The sequence below is a fragment of the Lemur catta genome, chromosome 10 (assembly GCF_020740605.2).
Source record: "Lemur catta isolate mLemCat1 chromosome 10, mLemCat1.pri, whole genome shotgun sequence".
Lineage (NCBI taxonomy): Eukaryota > Metazoa > Chordata > Mammalia > Primates > Lemuridae > Lemur > Lemur catta.
The window spans coordinates 5,917,162-5,933,088 of record NC_059137.1 but is presented as its reverse complement, the minus strand read 5'-3'; the positions used below and the strand labels follow the sequence as shown (position 1 = coordinate 5,933,088).

Sequence of the window (15,927 nt, the reverse complement as noted above, 5' to 3'; positions counted from 1 at the left end):
GGAGGGCTTTGGGTGGGAAGTCAGGGGGCTGGGTCCCTAGCCAAGTCAATGATTCTGTGGCCTTGAGAAACCTTTTCCACTCTCTGGGGCTCTGTGGCTCCTTCTACAAAATGATTGATTAGACTGGATGGCAAATAGGTTTTCTCTTGGATACCAGCTTTAATTGATCTATAGTGGCTGCTTGGAGTGTCATGTTAAAAAGGATTCTGAGGTTGCACATCACGGAGTGAATGGAAAGCATAGCGGTGAGCATAGCGAGGTCTGTGATGGATTAGTGATGCCTGTCCTGGGTGAGGGGGGGAGGACAGCAGCATGTCTGGCATCTTGACCAGGAGGCTCACACCATGGTTGCAGCAGGTAGGGAAGTGAGGGGTGAGTTTGGAGACCTTCCAGTAAAGTGTGGGGAGCAGGACCGGGCCCTCGCAGGGCCACTCCTCCACGTTTCGAGTCCAAGCTACAGAGGTGCAGAGCTCTGGTTGGCCTGCCCTGCGCTGTTGGTCCCTTGTTGGATACCCCGGCCGGGGTGCAGGACCTGGATGGTGAGCTGGCTGAGGCCTGGCAGGGGAGTGGAGGTGGGGGAGCAGCCACCTGGGGAGGGGGCACCAGGAGCTGTCTGCCTGGGGCTGGCCCAGGGCAGGGAGAGGGGAGGTGTGTGCTGGAGAGCTGGGGGCCCTTCCCGGGCACCAGCGTGGGCCAGGCAGGCTCGCAGGTACAGCCTCGTTTCCCCTTGCGATCACCCTTGGGGGAAGAGCTCATTGCAGCGTCTCTTGGAAGAGGGTGCTGGGCGCTGCCCAAGCTCCTGCCCACGCCTGGGCCTCCTCCTGGAGAGAAAGGGGGCAGTGTGGCTGGGAGCATGGGCGCCAGAGCTGGGCTTGGATCCTGACTTGCCCACCTCCTGGCTGAGTGGCCTTGGACAAGTGACTAGACTTCTTGGGGCCTCAGTTTCCCCACCTGGAAAGTGACGGTAATAACGGTCAAATGTTGTAGGAACAGTGTGAAGAATAAATGCGCTAATTCCTATAAAACGTTTGCAGCGTAGCCTAGCAGGTGTTCTCCACGGGCTTTAATGCCGTAACAGTCACAGCCTGGTCCCCTCCGTGCGACCTGCGGACACTTGACATCGCAAGGTCCCCCCTCAGTAGGCGCACGAGGCCTGGACGGGCGAGGCGACTTGCGTTTACTCCTCAAGCATCCGTGGAGCACAGGCTCTGTGTCGGGTGCTGTCCCACACACTGGGGACACGTCACGCACTGGACAGCGCCCCAGGCCTGACATGCACATAAATGCCAAGAGAGACCCCTGAGGGCGGAGAAAAGTGCTTTGGGACACGACGGTGTGGTCGAGACGGCGCGGCCCGTGTAAGATGGAGGGTCCGTGAGGCTCCTCTGAGAGCTGGCGTGGGCACTGCAACCCACACCCCGACTCGGCCGCGGAACCTGGGTGTGGTGACCCAGGAGCGGGGACAAGCCTGGCGTGTTTGAGGACCAGCAGGGAGCCGAGGGGACTGGCCTGTGCGGGGCAGTGCTAAGGCACCACAGCACACCTGAGCGCCGAGGCCCTGGGGTGCCCATCCTTACTGCAGTGGCACTGTCTCTCAAGAGCTTATATAGAACCTCTTTCCTTTGCCAGAAAGTTCTGTGGACCTCAAGTAAATGCCCTTTGGTTCATTTTGGTGGCATCTTCAAGGGTAGGAGATGGTCGAACCAATGCCTTTCTCTGGCCCTCCTGGGTCAGCAGCCCCCCGCCCCATGGTATTCTATTAATAGAATGGCCACCGCCTCCCGGGGCACACTAGACCCTCGCAGTTAGACAGTGACCCTCTCCCTTCCCGTGCCCCTGGCAGACATCGGTAATGGATCACAGAATAGGTGGCGCTGGATCAGCCTCCCCCAGTGCTTTGGGCAGCCAGTGGGACTGTTGCTGCCACACAAAACGAACCCATCTGTTATCCCTCGATTGGCCTAACCCTCACTGGTTGACCAGGACTGTAACATGAGCCTGCTGGGTTGCAGCTAGGTCCCTGCAGTCCACTGTCCCCCCTGTCCTTTCCCCAGGAGGCCGATGGGATGAGCTCCTGCATCCCAAATGCCCCGGCCAATTTTCAGAGGACCCTTTCACGGTGGCCTCCAGCTGGTGCCTGTCCTTGTTCCAAACAGCTCTCGGGGCACCCGCAGCTGGGGCTCCACCCTTGCCCGCCGCTCCCTTGGGGAGGCTTGGGTTCCTGAGCCCAGCCCGCCAGGGCATTAGACAGTGGCCAAGCCATCCCAGGGGCATGGGGAAACTGAGGGAGGGACGTACAGAGAGCAGTGGGCCAAAGTGGACGTGGCTGTCCTTCCCAGCCGGCAGCGCCACGGTGGCTTCAGCCAGGGAGGTGGCCCCGCTTCCCCCGAGGTCTCCCCACCTTCGCCACACGTATGTGGCTCCTCACTCCTCTGCAGACATGTCTGCGAGCCCTCCGCTTCCCTGGCCTCACGTCCAGCTCCTCTGCCCAGACAGCCTTCCTCCCCTGGACGGCAGATCTTGAGTCTGACCTTGGCCGCTGCCTCACTGGGCCCCTGGCTGTGTGGCTGCCCTGCTGTGCTGTGCTCCACGCGGCCTCTGGAGAGCTGTGGAGGATGGAACCAGCCCCTTCGTGGCTTCCCACTGCACTTGGAATAAAGCCCCAGCTCCTTGCCTGGCCCACGGGGCTCCCCAAGGTCTCTGACCTTACCTTTTCCCCCTGGGTCACCAGGCACCAGCCACAATCACTGCCCCTCTCCCATGCCAAGCTCATCCTGCCTCAGAGCCTCCATCCTTGCTGTTCCCTTTGCTGTTCCCACGGCCTCCAGGCTCAGCATGCCCAGCTCCAGTTCATTAGCCACATCCTCACTCCGTGTCAGCTCCTCAGAGAGGAGGTCCCCGTCTCACTGGAATGGCGTTGGATCATCTTATTTGGGCTGACTTTCAGCAGCTGCCATGTAGGGCTCTTGTGGATTCTGCGATTTGTCCCAAGCCATGCAGTGAGCAGAAGAGCCCAGACTAGAACCCGACTCTCATCGACATCCACTGCGCCCCACGGCCCAGTCGCTGTGCTGGCACTTAGGGCAGTGCCGTGGGGTGAGTCCAAGGAGTAGCTCCATTTCACAGGTGAACAAATTGAGGCTCAGAGGGGTGGAGACACTTGCCCAGGTCTCATGGCTCTGTGTATGTGTGTGTGTTGCGGGGGGGCTCTGGGTCCAGCTCACGCCACCCCGTGGCCCAGGCTTTTGGGGCTCAGACCTGCTGCCTTCTTGCTCTGGAAAACCCACAAAAGCACAGCCTGTGGTGGGAGGGAGAGGAAGAAGAGCCACTGTCTTCCAGGCCTCCAGGGAGCTCGGGAGGGGAACGCCGCAGGAAGGGAGTCGTTTGAAAAGATAATGGGAGGATAATTTGCCGAGGCTGCCACGCGCCCTCCCAGCTGTGCTTGGCTGATTGCGGCTTGGGGTTATGCTTTATTATTTACCCATCTATCTATTTATTTCCCACCTTTTGCTCTGCGGAAAGCAGCTGCTGCGATATCCTTGGCTCAGAGGCGACGCGGGCCTTGCCGACCAGCAGGGCCCTGGAGGATGCGGTTCTGCGGGAACCGAGGCTAGCAGGTTCTGGGCAGACCTGGCGGGCTGGGGAGACCGAGGCCCTGGCAGTGTTGGGGTTTGCTTGGGGACCTCAGAGAACTAGAGGCCATGCTGGAATTGGACCCTGTGTCCTGGTGAACATTCATTCATTTGTTCATTCATTCATTCATACATCCGGTACGTCTTTACTGAGCACCTGCCGTGCGCCAGGCCAGCGCCAGTTGCTGGAGGCGTCAGGGACTGAGGGGGACAAGGTGCTTGGGGGACGTGGCACTCGCCCAGGCTGGTGCTGCCGGGGTGGGAGCGGGGGCAGGTGTGGGAGGAGCCCAGCGCCGAGGTGGGAAGCGTGTGGCGGATGGCAGTCAGCCTTCAGTATTTTTATGCAGTGACAGATTTCTTTTCCCCTTCCCTTTTAAAGAAGTGTAAGAACGCAGTGGTTGAATCCGGGATTTTCACTGCTCGTCTCCACCCTGTCTTGAGGAGCTGGTTCCAACACAGTCACCCATATCAGAAATCTCCGCCTCACGTGGCCCGGCGCTGCGTGCACGGCACCTTGTGGACCGAGCCCGGCCCTGAGCCCCTGCTCGTAGATTCCCCTCTGATCCCCAAAGGGTCTCTGGCCCCCAAAGAGTGAAGCCCCCTCGTGAGCAAGGTTGTGTGAGGTGTGGCCCCCGTGTGAATGGCTCAGGCTGGGTTATTGGTGGGGAGGGGCAGCGAGGGGCCTTGGCCCTTCCCTTGCTGCGTGCTGGGAGGGCAGGTGGTAGAAGGACGTCCTGGGGCCGGGACTGGGGCCTCTGGAGGGGGTGCTGGAACCCTCTTTTCAGGACAGCTGGCAGGACGGGGCAGCTCTGGCATCTGGGGGGGTCCTGGGTCCCCGGCTCGGGTCGTCCTGTGTTCACAGTATCAGTCCTGACTGACCAGGTTCGCTAAGGGCACTGAAACACATGCGCTAGATTGGTCCCACCTCACAGATGGGGAAATTGAGGCTCAGAGAAAGAACGTCACCTGTCCAGGGTCACACGCAGGTCAAGGGTGGGGCCAAGATCAAACCGGGTCTGATTCGGAAGGCTGAGCCTTTCTTTTTTAATTCTGTAAACTTCAGAAAAACTGAACTCCTTCCTCACGTGACAGGATCCCTGCGCGATCAGCACTTTGGTGCAGCGGAGAGCACAGAGACAGTCACGGTCACAGGCTCAGAGGCCCTCCCACCTGCACTCCCGGAGCACCTCTGCAGGGGGCCTGCGAGGTGCGCCCCAGGGCCGTCCATCCTCTGGAGCCCTGAGGTCCCGCCTGAGACCCCGACCGTGCTGGGCACCGCGAGGCGCCAGCCCGCAGTGGGACTCCCGATGACAGGCTCAGTGACGCCAAGCCGCGTCCCTCCACCCTGGTCCAGACGGAGGACAGCAGGCCCCCTGAGGGCTGCCGGAGGGCGGACAGGACGTGAGGACAGCCCACCTGCCCTCTCTCCCCGTCCTGGTGCTGAGTGCAGAGGCAGCAGCTGAGGACTTGGGTTCTGGCCACCCCATTTGCTCGCTGTGTGACCCTGCGTGACATGAACTGAGCATCTACTATGTGCCAGGCACGGTGGCAGGCAGCACAGATTTGGGATGGAGTAGAAGACAGGGTCCCTGCCTCAAGGGCGCACACGGGCCCACAAGTCACTCAAGTCACTGTTGAGGTGCCTCTGAGGCCCAGCCGGGCACAGGGTGCTGCGAATGTGTGTCCTGGGGCCCCGGCTGGGTGTCAGAGGGGCTCTCAGGGATGCACGGAAGCTGAGGACGGAAGGGTGGTGGGAGCCAGCGGGTCGGAGTGGGGAGGGTGGGCCATGTGGAAGTCTGTGTGAAGACCCTCAGCCAGGCCGGGGACTCAACCTTCGTACACCTCACCTTCTCCACCTGTAAAGTGGGCAGAATTGTCCACCTCCTAGGCTCGTTGGGGCGATTGGCAAAATCATGCCTGGAGAGCACAGAGCCCAGCACCCAGCTGTCAGTCGGGCTTCCCAGCGACAGCTGCTGGACCACCACAAAGGCAGGCACTTGCGGCAGAACCCCTGAGCTCCAGGGGTCCCTGGAGACCGTCCAGTTCTCAGCCTGCACGGGACTGCCCCCAGGTTGCAGAGAGGGCAGGAGCCCAGGGATCTGGCTGCTTCTTCCCGAGCCCCTGGAACGAGAATCTCCAGAGACACTGGCCTCGGGCATGGTTAGCAATCCACTGAGGGCTTCCACCCCTCTGTGTATGGAGAGGGGCCCAGAGAGGGTGGGAGACTGGCCCGAGGTCACACAGCAAGTGAGCAGCAGAAACAGGGATCAGACCCAAGGCTCTGCCTCCCAGGCTCCCACCTCACCCGCCCCTCCCACAAGCCAGGCTGCGCCCCCGCAAAGGCGCGGTGTAGAGGCTGCGACCCAAACATTACGTAAGCCTGCTCATCGCCGGAGGGGGAGGAGGAAACTGCCTCGACCGGAGTAGAGGGAGAGGGGAGGTCTGAGCCTTCTCTGGCACCCCAGCCGCCCCCAGGCCTCTAATTCACCCTGCAAATCAATTGTCACGGCTCTGAGGCCAGGGTGTCATGCCACCATCGAATCTAGAGGTGCAGCCCATCCACCACTGGCCAGCTGAGACGGGACACCCAAAACCAGGGGTGCACTCCCTCCCCACGGTGGGCACCTGAGTGAGCTGCTGGTTTGGGACAAGGATCGTGGTCAGAATTTCATCCCCAGGACGACTGAGAGATGTGACTCCAGCCCCCACCCCTGGGCCCAGGGTCAGGTTCCGACAGGCCTGGGCCTCCTCCCTCAGACTCGCTGCCACCAGGGGACCTGCTCCAGTCCCGGGACAGGCCTGTGCTCCAGTCCTAGCCCTGACCTGTCACCGTGGGAGGGACCCTGAGCAAACCCCTTCCCCACAATGCCCCTCGGCTTCCCTGAGGGTAAAAGAAGTGGTTCGGAGTAGATCAGGTTTTCCCTACCCTGGCACTCTTGTCATTGTTTGTCACGAGGGCCTGTCCTGCGCTTTGTGGGATATCTCACAGTATCCCCGGCCTCTCTCCGACAGGTGTCAGTAGCACCCGCTCCCCAAGTTATGGCAGCCCGGAGGGGCTCCAGATGTTGCCGCGTGTGCTCATTCAGCAGACAGACATGTCCTGGGCCCATGCTGTGCGCCGGGCCACGGGCAGGTCAGCGGGCACAGCGGTGTCAGGAAGCTTGCGTTCAAGCGTGGTCTGGCATCCCCTGCATGCTGGGGACGGACAGGGCGTGGCAGCAGGGTAGACCCGCAGCCTCAGACCCGGGTTCTGGGCGAGTGTCTGAAGGAAGCAGCGTCGAGGCTGGGACCTGGCGGGGGTGGGGGTGGATCAGCCCCTGTTAGAGGAAACATTGTTCTGACACCTGTTAAAATGGAAAGAAGACTTTGTTCAGGACAGTTGCAGGGTGTCAGGGCTCTTACAGCGGGGGAGGGAGACTGGGCTGAACTGCCAGACAGCGGGGCAGGTGGCGGTTGGCAGCTGACAGGCAGAGTGAGGGGCTGTTGGGTGGAAAACGACTAAGAGGAGATGTTCAGGGAGGTGGAATTTGCTAAACTGCCTTTGAGGCCGCTTGGCGGAGGCGGGACAGGGGCTCACATCAAGGGGGTAAGGGACTCGATCGGACGGGAGGGCGGGGCCCTGGCCAGGCTGACCAGGGTTCGTGCCACCGCTGGGCGAGGCAGGGTGGAGACTGGGGGGCAGGTCCAGAGGAGCCTGACTCGGGTCCGGGTGTGGAATGTGGGGGGGGTGGCAAGAGGAAGCTGGGGCATCAGCTGAGCACCCCCGATGGGCACGGCCTCGTGGGGGGCCTTGCTAGGGACCCTACGGTGGCCACCTCTGCAGACGCAACTGGGCAGGGCCCCGAGGGCTCCCCCCGAGGCCGCTTCCCCTCCATGCAGACCCTGCTGCCAGCCCCCCACAGCCGCTCCCAGCGCTGACGCTGTGCCCAGGCCTCCCCTCCCGAGCGCCATCTCCTGGTGAGCCATCTGCAGGGACCGCCGAGGACACGCCTTTCGGGTGCCTTGTATCTCGTCTTTATCATCTTTAGTGACCTTTCAGAATCACTCAAGTGGCACAAACCCGTTGTGGAGAAGTTAGAAGGTCTGCACAAAGGAAGTAACCCGCCACCCTGGCATCCAGAGAGGCCTGGTGACAGCCACTGTGTCCCCACATGGATCGTTAAGTCCTGGTGCCAGGCGTGTCCCCTTCCTCGCCCAGAGAGCCATCCTGGCCTAGGGGCCTGGGGTCATTGGCCACATCTTGTCCCCAAAACATGAAGGAAGCAGGGAGAAGGCAGCCTTAAGGGGCGGGAGATCCAGGGGGCTGTGTCCCTTCCTCCTGCTGCAGGAGGGGCTTGACGTTGGTGTCCCTGACTCTGTCCTGCTCTGCCTCCTTCTGGCTTGGCCCGTCCGAGCAAGGGCTCAGAGCACAGCCAGGGGCTGAGCAGAGGCCACCGACCCTGAGGGCCCTGCCGGGACAGGGTGCAGGGTTCCAGGCAGGCCTGTGGCAGCACATGCAAGGGAGGCAGTGACGCTGGGGTCACAGGCTGCCCGGCAGGGCGGTGAACGGGAGAGGCAGGGCAGGCTGATGGTTAGAGCGGAGGCTCCGAGTCGCACGTGTTGCTGTGGACAAATCGTGTCACCTCTCTGTGGCTCCGTGTCATCGAGCCCACCGCCGAGGTCAAGACCATGATTGAACGGGGGAACCATCCATGAAGGCGCAACGCAGCACCTGGCGTTGGGTGGTTGTCGTGGGCTGTTACAAAGGCCCATGGGTGTGACGAAGCACCTGCCTCCCTGGGCCTCTGTCCCCTCAAGGTGTCCTGGGGGACCTCCTGCGTGCTGTGGGCACTTTTGCGACAGTCACATGCCATTCTGGTCCAACTCGGGGAGGAAGCTCTCGCCACTCCGTCTTCTCAGATCCCCGCCGGCCCCGCCCGCCGCAGCCCTTGCGCCCCAGAGCGGTGACTCGTCAGGCGGCCGTCTGGCCTGCTCACGCTTGGTGTCTGACGCCACTATTCGGGCCACAGAACTTCCGAGGGTGCCACCTCCCAGTGCCCAGTGTGTCCCTACATGTCCTCGTGTGCCCAGCGTCCATCAGTCCCTTAGCTTGTTCTCTGACAGGCAGGGCAACGGTGGCTTCTCCGTGTGCCTCCTCTGCACAGGGACCCCACTCAGCGCCAAGCAACCTCACTGGCAGTCCTCCCGCAGCCCCTTCCTTCGCTCCCAGGGGACCCTGTCGAAGCTGCGTTAGGTGGGAGAGCGGCAGGGCGGTGTGAGAGTCCCTGCCATCTGCTGCTCCCCCACCTCAGCTCCAGTCTGGAGCTCGAGGACTGGAAGTGACTCCCCCCTCTGGGACTTAGTCTCCTTGTCCTTGAAATGGGCTTCCCCTTAGTTCTTCGCTCACGGGGCTGCAGTGAGCATTCGAGAACAGGCTGGCAAAGCTCCCGGTCCAGTCCGCCTGCGCTGACAGCAGCCAGCCCTGCTCCCTGGCCTCCCGCTGTGGTCGGCAGCTCCGTGGGGGGTGGACTAAGCTATACATAGACGACTTGTGAATTGGTTAAGCACAGCATTTGTTTCTTTGTTTGTTTTTAGAGACAGTCTCACTCTGTCACCCAGGCTGGAGTGTAGTGGCCCATTCATAACTCATTGTAACCTCAAACTCCTGGGCTCAAATCATCCTCCTGCCTCAGCCTCCTGAGTAGCTGGGACTATAGGCATGTGTCACCACACCCAGCTAATTATTTTAATTTTTTTAGAGATGAGGTCTAGCTATGTTGCCCAGTCTGATCTCAAACATCTTCCTGCCTTGACCTCCCAAAGTGTTGGGATTATAGGCATGAGCCACCATGCCCAGCCTAGCACAACAAAAATTTAAGTTCACAGTACTAAGAATCACACTACTGGCTGCTTTTATGTCCAGGCCTGTGGTTACATGCTCCATCTTACCTGATCCCAACAAGATGAGTGTAATAACCATCCCTTTTCAGAGATCAGGAAATTGAGACTCAGAGAGCCGAGGGCATTTGCCTGAGGTTGCACAGCTAGTGAATGGCAGAGGTTTGGACCAGGGTTTGGACCACAAAGCCATGCCACCATCGACTGCCTGGGTATCTGGAGGGTCCTATGCTGGGCGCTGGAAGCAGAGTGGACAAGTCCAGTTGGAACAAGCCAGGGGCCCTGAGATCCCTGTGCTGCTGCAGTGTCTGTTCACCCAGTTCCCTGGGAACAGAGGCTGGGGGTGGGGTGGTGGGTGTGCATATGGGGGTGCAGTGTGTGGGAGGAGCCACCTGCTGGCTCCATATGGTGGCTCTACCCACCAGCACCACCAGCCGCCCGCCGAGCTTTGTGGTGCCAGGAGAGGCTCAGCGCAGAAGGTGGAGGAGGCGGGAGGCCTTGGGTGAGAGCTCAGCTTTAGGGAGGTGATTCGGCTGAGTCTTGTTTTAGCCCCTGGTGTGGATCACAGGGCCGGGTGGCCAAGTGCTGTGTGTGGTATCTGGATTAATTCCTACATCAACTCTTATCCTCCATATGCAGACGAGGCTCAGAGAGGGAAAGTCACTTGTCCAAGGTCACACAGCTAGTGAGAGGCAGAGGCGTGGGCTGCCTATGATGTCCAGGTCCTTGCCCTTGACCCCACGTGGCACCTTCTCTTTGAACAGCGATTCACAGCTTTCCTGGACGCTGGGCGGGAGCACCTGGTGGGCGGGTGATGTCAGCATCTCTTACCCTCTCTTGCCTGGTCTGCTGCCTCCAGGTACAAGGGCTTCATCAAAGACTGCCCCAGTGGGCAGCTGGATGCGGCAGGCTTCCAGAAGATCTACAAGCAGTTCTTCCCATTCGGAGACCCCACCAAGTTTGCCACGTTTGTTTTCAATGTCTTCGATGAAAACAAGGTGAGCTGGGGGTCAATGGGGCCTGCGCCAGCCCAGAGTCTCTGTCCTCCTGCGGCGGCCCGCTCAGCTCTTGCGGGTGCCCGCAGTGTTCCTACCCCACTCTCTCCTGCTCATGTTCCCTTCTCGAGAAGGAATGCACACACATGTGCACACTCACAAACACATATACATGGTTGCACACAAATGCACACACATGTACACATGCACAGACTTGTACACATGCAATAAACACAGATGCATACAAAAGACACACACCCCACACATATGAACTCACATGCATGTGCACACACATACATATACCACACATGCAAAGATGAACACATGCATGTGTATGTACACATATGTGAACACACATGCATGTCCATACCATGCATACAGTGCATGCACATGCATACAATGCACAAACTTTCACATGCACACACTTGTACAGAGTGACGCATGTACACATGTGCCTACATATGCATGTATACACACATGTATGAACATGTACACCCAATTTTTCTGTTACAAGCACAAAATGCAAATGCTTCTGGGGATAGTAATAGAATTAATAATCATAACCAACATTTACTATGTGGGATAGGTATTACTAATATCCCCATTTTGCAGATGAGGAAACTGAGGCTCTGAGAATCACACAAAATGGAATCTTTTGTGTCTGGCTCCTTTCACTGAGCATCGTGTTTGCAAGACTTATGCGTGTTGCAGCATGTGTCCCCTCCTGGCGCTGGCCACGCTGACAGCTGGCGTGCCTACTGTCGGGGTATCCATAGCCTTCCAGACCCTGTCCCGCAGCGGCATTTTCCCCCCATCACAGATGGGTTTACTGTCACCTGTTTCCATGTTCCTGCTGTTGGCACTAGGGTGGTTTCCGTTCTGTCACACCCCAACTCTCTCCCAGGTGCCCCCAGGCTGGGAGTCAGACTCCCTGACCCTGGGAAGGGCTCTGCCCTCTCTGGGCCTCAGTTTCCTCATTTGCAACACAAATAGGTAGGATCAAACAATGGTAGAGCCCTTTCTGCTTCAAAAGCCCCTGGGCCTAGAGTTCTAGGCTGAAGGGGTTTCCGGGCAGCTCCTGCCAAGAAAGGGGGTGTGCTGGTGCCTCTGGCTCCTTTTCCAGGCAGAAGTGGAGTCGGCCTCTCCCTCAGCCTCAGCCCTTCTGCCTGTACCTCCTGCCCGGCCGGTCCCTTTCCTACCCCTCGCTTAAGCTCTGGCCTGACCCTGTGGCCCGGCGCTGACTGAGGCCGTCCCCCCTCTCTCCTGTCAGGACGGGCGGATCGAGTTCTCTGAGTTCATCCAGGCGCTGTCGGTGACCTCGCGGGGAACCCTGGACGAGAAGCTGCGGTGTGAGTCTTGACCCCCTCGACCCTTTGGGGCAGCCACTGGTGGTCCTAGGCCAGAGGGAAACAGCCTATGGCCCTCAGTGGCGGGGGCGCTAGAAACACAGGTAGTGACCGCAGATGACATCCCTGCTCCATCTGCAGAGGCCAGAGCGGTGAGCCCTGGGCAGGTGGGGCACACGTGGCCAAGTAACCAGGCCAGGCCATCTGTCCAGGCTGAGAGTGGCGCAGACATCTGCCCTTCCAGGTCAGAGGAGGTTGCCTGGAGGTGGCTGTGTAGCGGGAATGAGGCTTAGGCAGGGTGGACAGCGGGGGCCAGGAGGCTGGTGGGGGCCACGGTCACGTCCCTGCAGGTGCAGATCTGGGCAGTGGGCAGGGTGGGCAGAACCAGAGACCCAGGGCCAGTGCCAGACGCCCCTCCTCAGAGGCCACTGCTTTGACGACTGACTTCACTCACTCATTTACTCACATGTTCATTCAGTAAATATTGACTGAATGCAGCGACTTGTCAGAACCGCCTGGAGGCTGGGACTGGGGGGCGAGACAGACAGGTCCCTGCTTCCAGGGCTGTCAGTCTAGGTCCGCAGCAGGGTTCAAACACGCCGAGAAACTGCATGCGAGCTGCGGGAGAGGAGCTGGCCTGGGTAGAGGTGGGTGCTGAGCTGGGAGGCCGAGAGGGAGACAGGAGGGGGCTCTGCAGGCCCCTGGCAGCTCTGAGCTGGAACTCGGGGTGCGTCAAGGGGGTCTGCGGGGGAGGAGATGAAAACGGTCTGGCCGGAACTCCCTGCTCACTGAGACTCCTGCACTTCATCCCGAGAGCCCTGAGAAAACCCTGCAGTTTCTTTTTCATTTTTTAGAAATAAAAGAGAATCTTATTTATGCAAATCTCCCCTTCCCAATGTATTATTTTATTTTCTAACGTCAACCCTGGCAGGCACATCACCATTGTGGGAGGGGAGGGGCAGCGCGGGGACTCCTCTCTGGGCCACATCCCAGGTGCCACGCTCCCCTCACTCTGCTCCAGCTGCTGAGGCCCCAGCCCTGGCAGCCCTCATGACCCCACTTTATTTTTATTTTATTTCAATTCTAGTTGCCATGGCATGTGTGTGTGTGCGTGTGTGTCTATCCTGGTATATTCGTTGGTCTTGATGAGTACCCGGTGACCTGATCCCCAACTTCCTGTTTGAAGTACAGAGAGGAGGGTGGGGTGAAGAGTCCCCCGCCCGGGCCGGGGTCGCTCAGCCCTGTCTGGTTGCTCCTAGGGGCCTTCAAGCTCTATGACTTGGACAACGACGGCTACATCACCAGGAGTGAGATGCTGGACATCGTGGACGCCATCTACCAGATGGTGGTGAGAGGCGGCTCCGTGCGGCGGGGAGGGCAGGAGGGTGTCTGGGTTAGCAGGTGGGCCTGGCGGGAGGGGCGCCCCTGCAGCTGCCCCTTGCCCAGTGTCAGAGTGGGGGCCACTGGCGGGGTCACTCCGCCTGTCTCTGCCTGGGCAGGCTGGGTGGTGGGGCTGGGAGGGTGCTCCAGAGCAGAATGGCCGAGACGGGAGTGGGAGGCGGAGGTGGCCCCCGTCTGGAACCAGCCAGGCCTGGGGCGCAAATGTTTGGCCAAGAGCCCAAAGCCCAGAGTGCCAGGGCCCAGCCCCCGCCTCATCTGTGCCTGGCAGGGGAACACCGTGGAGCTCCCTGAGGAAGAGAACACTCCCGAGAAGAGAGTGGACCGGATCTTTGCCATGATGGACAAGGTGAGGTGGGGGGCGGCTGGCCTTTGACCAGGGATGCAAGGTGTGGGGGCAGGAGGGGAGCCCTGGAGCCCGGGCCTGGCTTTGCCACTGACCACCAAGGCAGGCGTGGCCTGGTGCCCCATCCACAGTCGGCAGCCATCGCCATCAGATGTCCAGAATTTTAAGTAAGTTTGTCCAACTTGTTTTCCTTAATTGGCCAAGGTCCTTAACTCTTGTTTGTTTGCTTGCCACAGATCCCTTTGGCATTCTAGAGAAGTCTACGGGCTTCTCAGAATAATGGCTTTAAGTACATAAAATAAAATCCATAAGATCAAAACAGAAACCAATGATTTTGGAATATAGCTATCAAAGTATTTCTTAAAAAAAAAAGAGTTTGTAATGTGGTATCACATGGGCCTCTCTGTGCACACGTGAAATAGTAAGATGTGGGGGTGGGTCTCCTAAGCCCCATAATTCTGAAGCTTGACGTCTGCAGCGACCGTGGCATGCTCTGAGAACACCCATAATCCCCGCTGTCAACTCCGTCACGGGTATGACTGGTTCTGCCGGGGCTGGTCACCTAGGCCCATACTGAGGGAAAGCTACATTTCCCTTAGAGGTTAGTGGAAAGAAAGGCTGACGTCTCCCCAGGTTCACAGACCTGCTGCACTCCATCCACAGACCCCAGGTTAGGAAACCTTTGTTTAAGCCAGACTTTCTTTATTTGTGTAAGTTTTGTTACCCGGATATATTGTGCAGTAGTGACGTCTGGGCCTTTAGTGTCCGTATCACCCGACTAATGAACATCGTCCTGCAAACTCATTTCAAACTAAAATAACTGTTTTCAATGGAAATTTGAAGCCACAGTGGTAAGGAAATTGGTACTGCTCGCTTTTAGTACGAGAACACAGATCACTGCTATGTGGGCTTCTCGTTCCATCCCGCTGGGTGTACTGCCTGCCCGCGAAGCTTTGAGCCTGAGGCCTGCACTTCCTTTCTAGAAAAGGGGGATTAGCCATGTGAGAAGGGCGCCAAAGATCGCTAGCCTCCGACTGGGCTGGCCTCTTGGTAATAATCAGATTTATCAACAGAGTGTGGCACGAGGAATAATACAGCATCTTACAGCGTGAGTCCGCGCTACGTGTCGCCAAGGCCCTGCACTCCCCGAACCCCCCATTCGCACCTCCCTTATTTTGGGAAGCCGCGCAGGCCCTGGAGTACCAGCCGTGGGACCCTGGGGAGGTGACTGAGCCTCAGTTTCCCTACCAGGTGGGGACGAGGGCAGCACCTTCTTCTCGGGGTGGCTGTGAGGATCCCCCGTGAGATCAGGCTTGGACTGTGCTCGCATGTGCCGGCTACGCAGCGAGCGGCCCCCGAGCACGGCCACACGGTGCCTGCCAGGACCGCCGCTGTCGGTCGCCCTCTCTGGGTAGCCCAGGTCGAGCAGGTGCTGCTCTCCGCGGCCTCTTTCCTCTGGCCTCACGGGTTTCCTCCAGAGACGCTCCAGGGAAAGAGATTCTGGCCCAACCGTCCCCTTCCCAACAGACCCAGTGAAGTTCCTCTGGGCTCTGCATGTACCCCGCCCCCAGTCTCCTGGGGCCCCATGTGGGCTGCCCCAGGGGTGGTTTAAATGCCCTCCCAAGAGTGACCCCACCACCATTCGTGGGAATTAGTAGCGGTGACAATGGTAAGTCCAGAGTTATGGAGCGTTTGGTTTGCCAAGCATGGAGCTCTCACCGCAGTGCCCCGAGGAAGCCACACGGTTATCCTCCATCCTTAGATGGGAGACAGAGGCCCAGGGAGGTGGGCCACAGGTCCAGGGTCGCCCAGCCCGTGAGTGCCGAGGTCTGTCTGGGGCCACTCCACTTTCCTGCTGTGCTGCGCCGCCTCCCTCCTGCCCTGACATGGGAGGTTCTCTTGGGACCGGCCCTGGGCAGGCCTTGCCCGAGCCACGCTCCAAGGAGGCGGGCGGGCTCCACCTCAGCGGCCCCTCTCTGCTTGCAGAACGCCGACGGGAAGCTGACGCTGCAGGAGTTCCAGGAAGGGTCCAAGGCAGACCCCTCCATTGTGCAGGCGCTGTCCCTCTACGATGGGCTGGTATAGTCCAGGAACCAGAGCTGCGGTGAGTGGGGGCACCCAGGGCTGGGGGTGGGGGCAGGGGTGAAAACCCCACCCACAGGACGCCCTGGGCTGGCAGGTAAGTGCCTGGGTTTGCAGGGGTGGTTAGGGTCTGCCCAGCAGGGGCACGGCCAGGAGTGGGGGCAAATCAGCCAGAGCCCCTCTGTTTTTCTCTTTTTTGTTTTTTATTTTTTAGTAGAGACGGGGTCTCGCTTTTGCTCAGGCTGGTGTTG

General features: G+C 59.5%; 1 protein-coding gene across 2 annotated transcripts in view; it reads left to right on the top strand.

The window, feature by feature from the left end:
• Positions 1–15,927, top strand: part of NCS1 (neuronal calcium sensor 1) — a 47,946-nt gene that overhangs the window by 23,764 nt on the left and 8,255 nt on the right. For both annotated transcript variants that reach the window (XM_045563743.1, XM_045563744.1), the window contains exons 3-7: positions 10,369–10,507; positions 11,775–11,853; positions 13,110–13,198; positions 13,520–13,597; positions 15,581–15,698. In XM_045563743.1, the coding sequence (XP_045419699.1) occupies positions 10,369–10,507; positions 11,775–11,853; positions 13,110–13,198; positions 13,520–13,597; positions 15,581–15,679 (484 nt within the window). In that variant the 3' untranslated portion in view covers positions 15,680–15,698. The remainder of the gene's footprint in view (positions 1–10,368; positions 10,508–11,774; positions 11,854–13,109; positions 13,199–13,519; positions 13,598–15,580; positions 15,699–15,927) is intronic.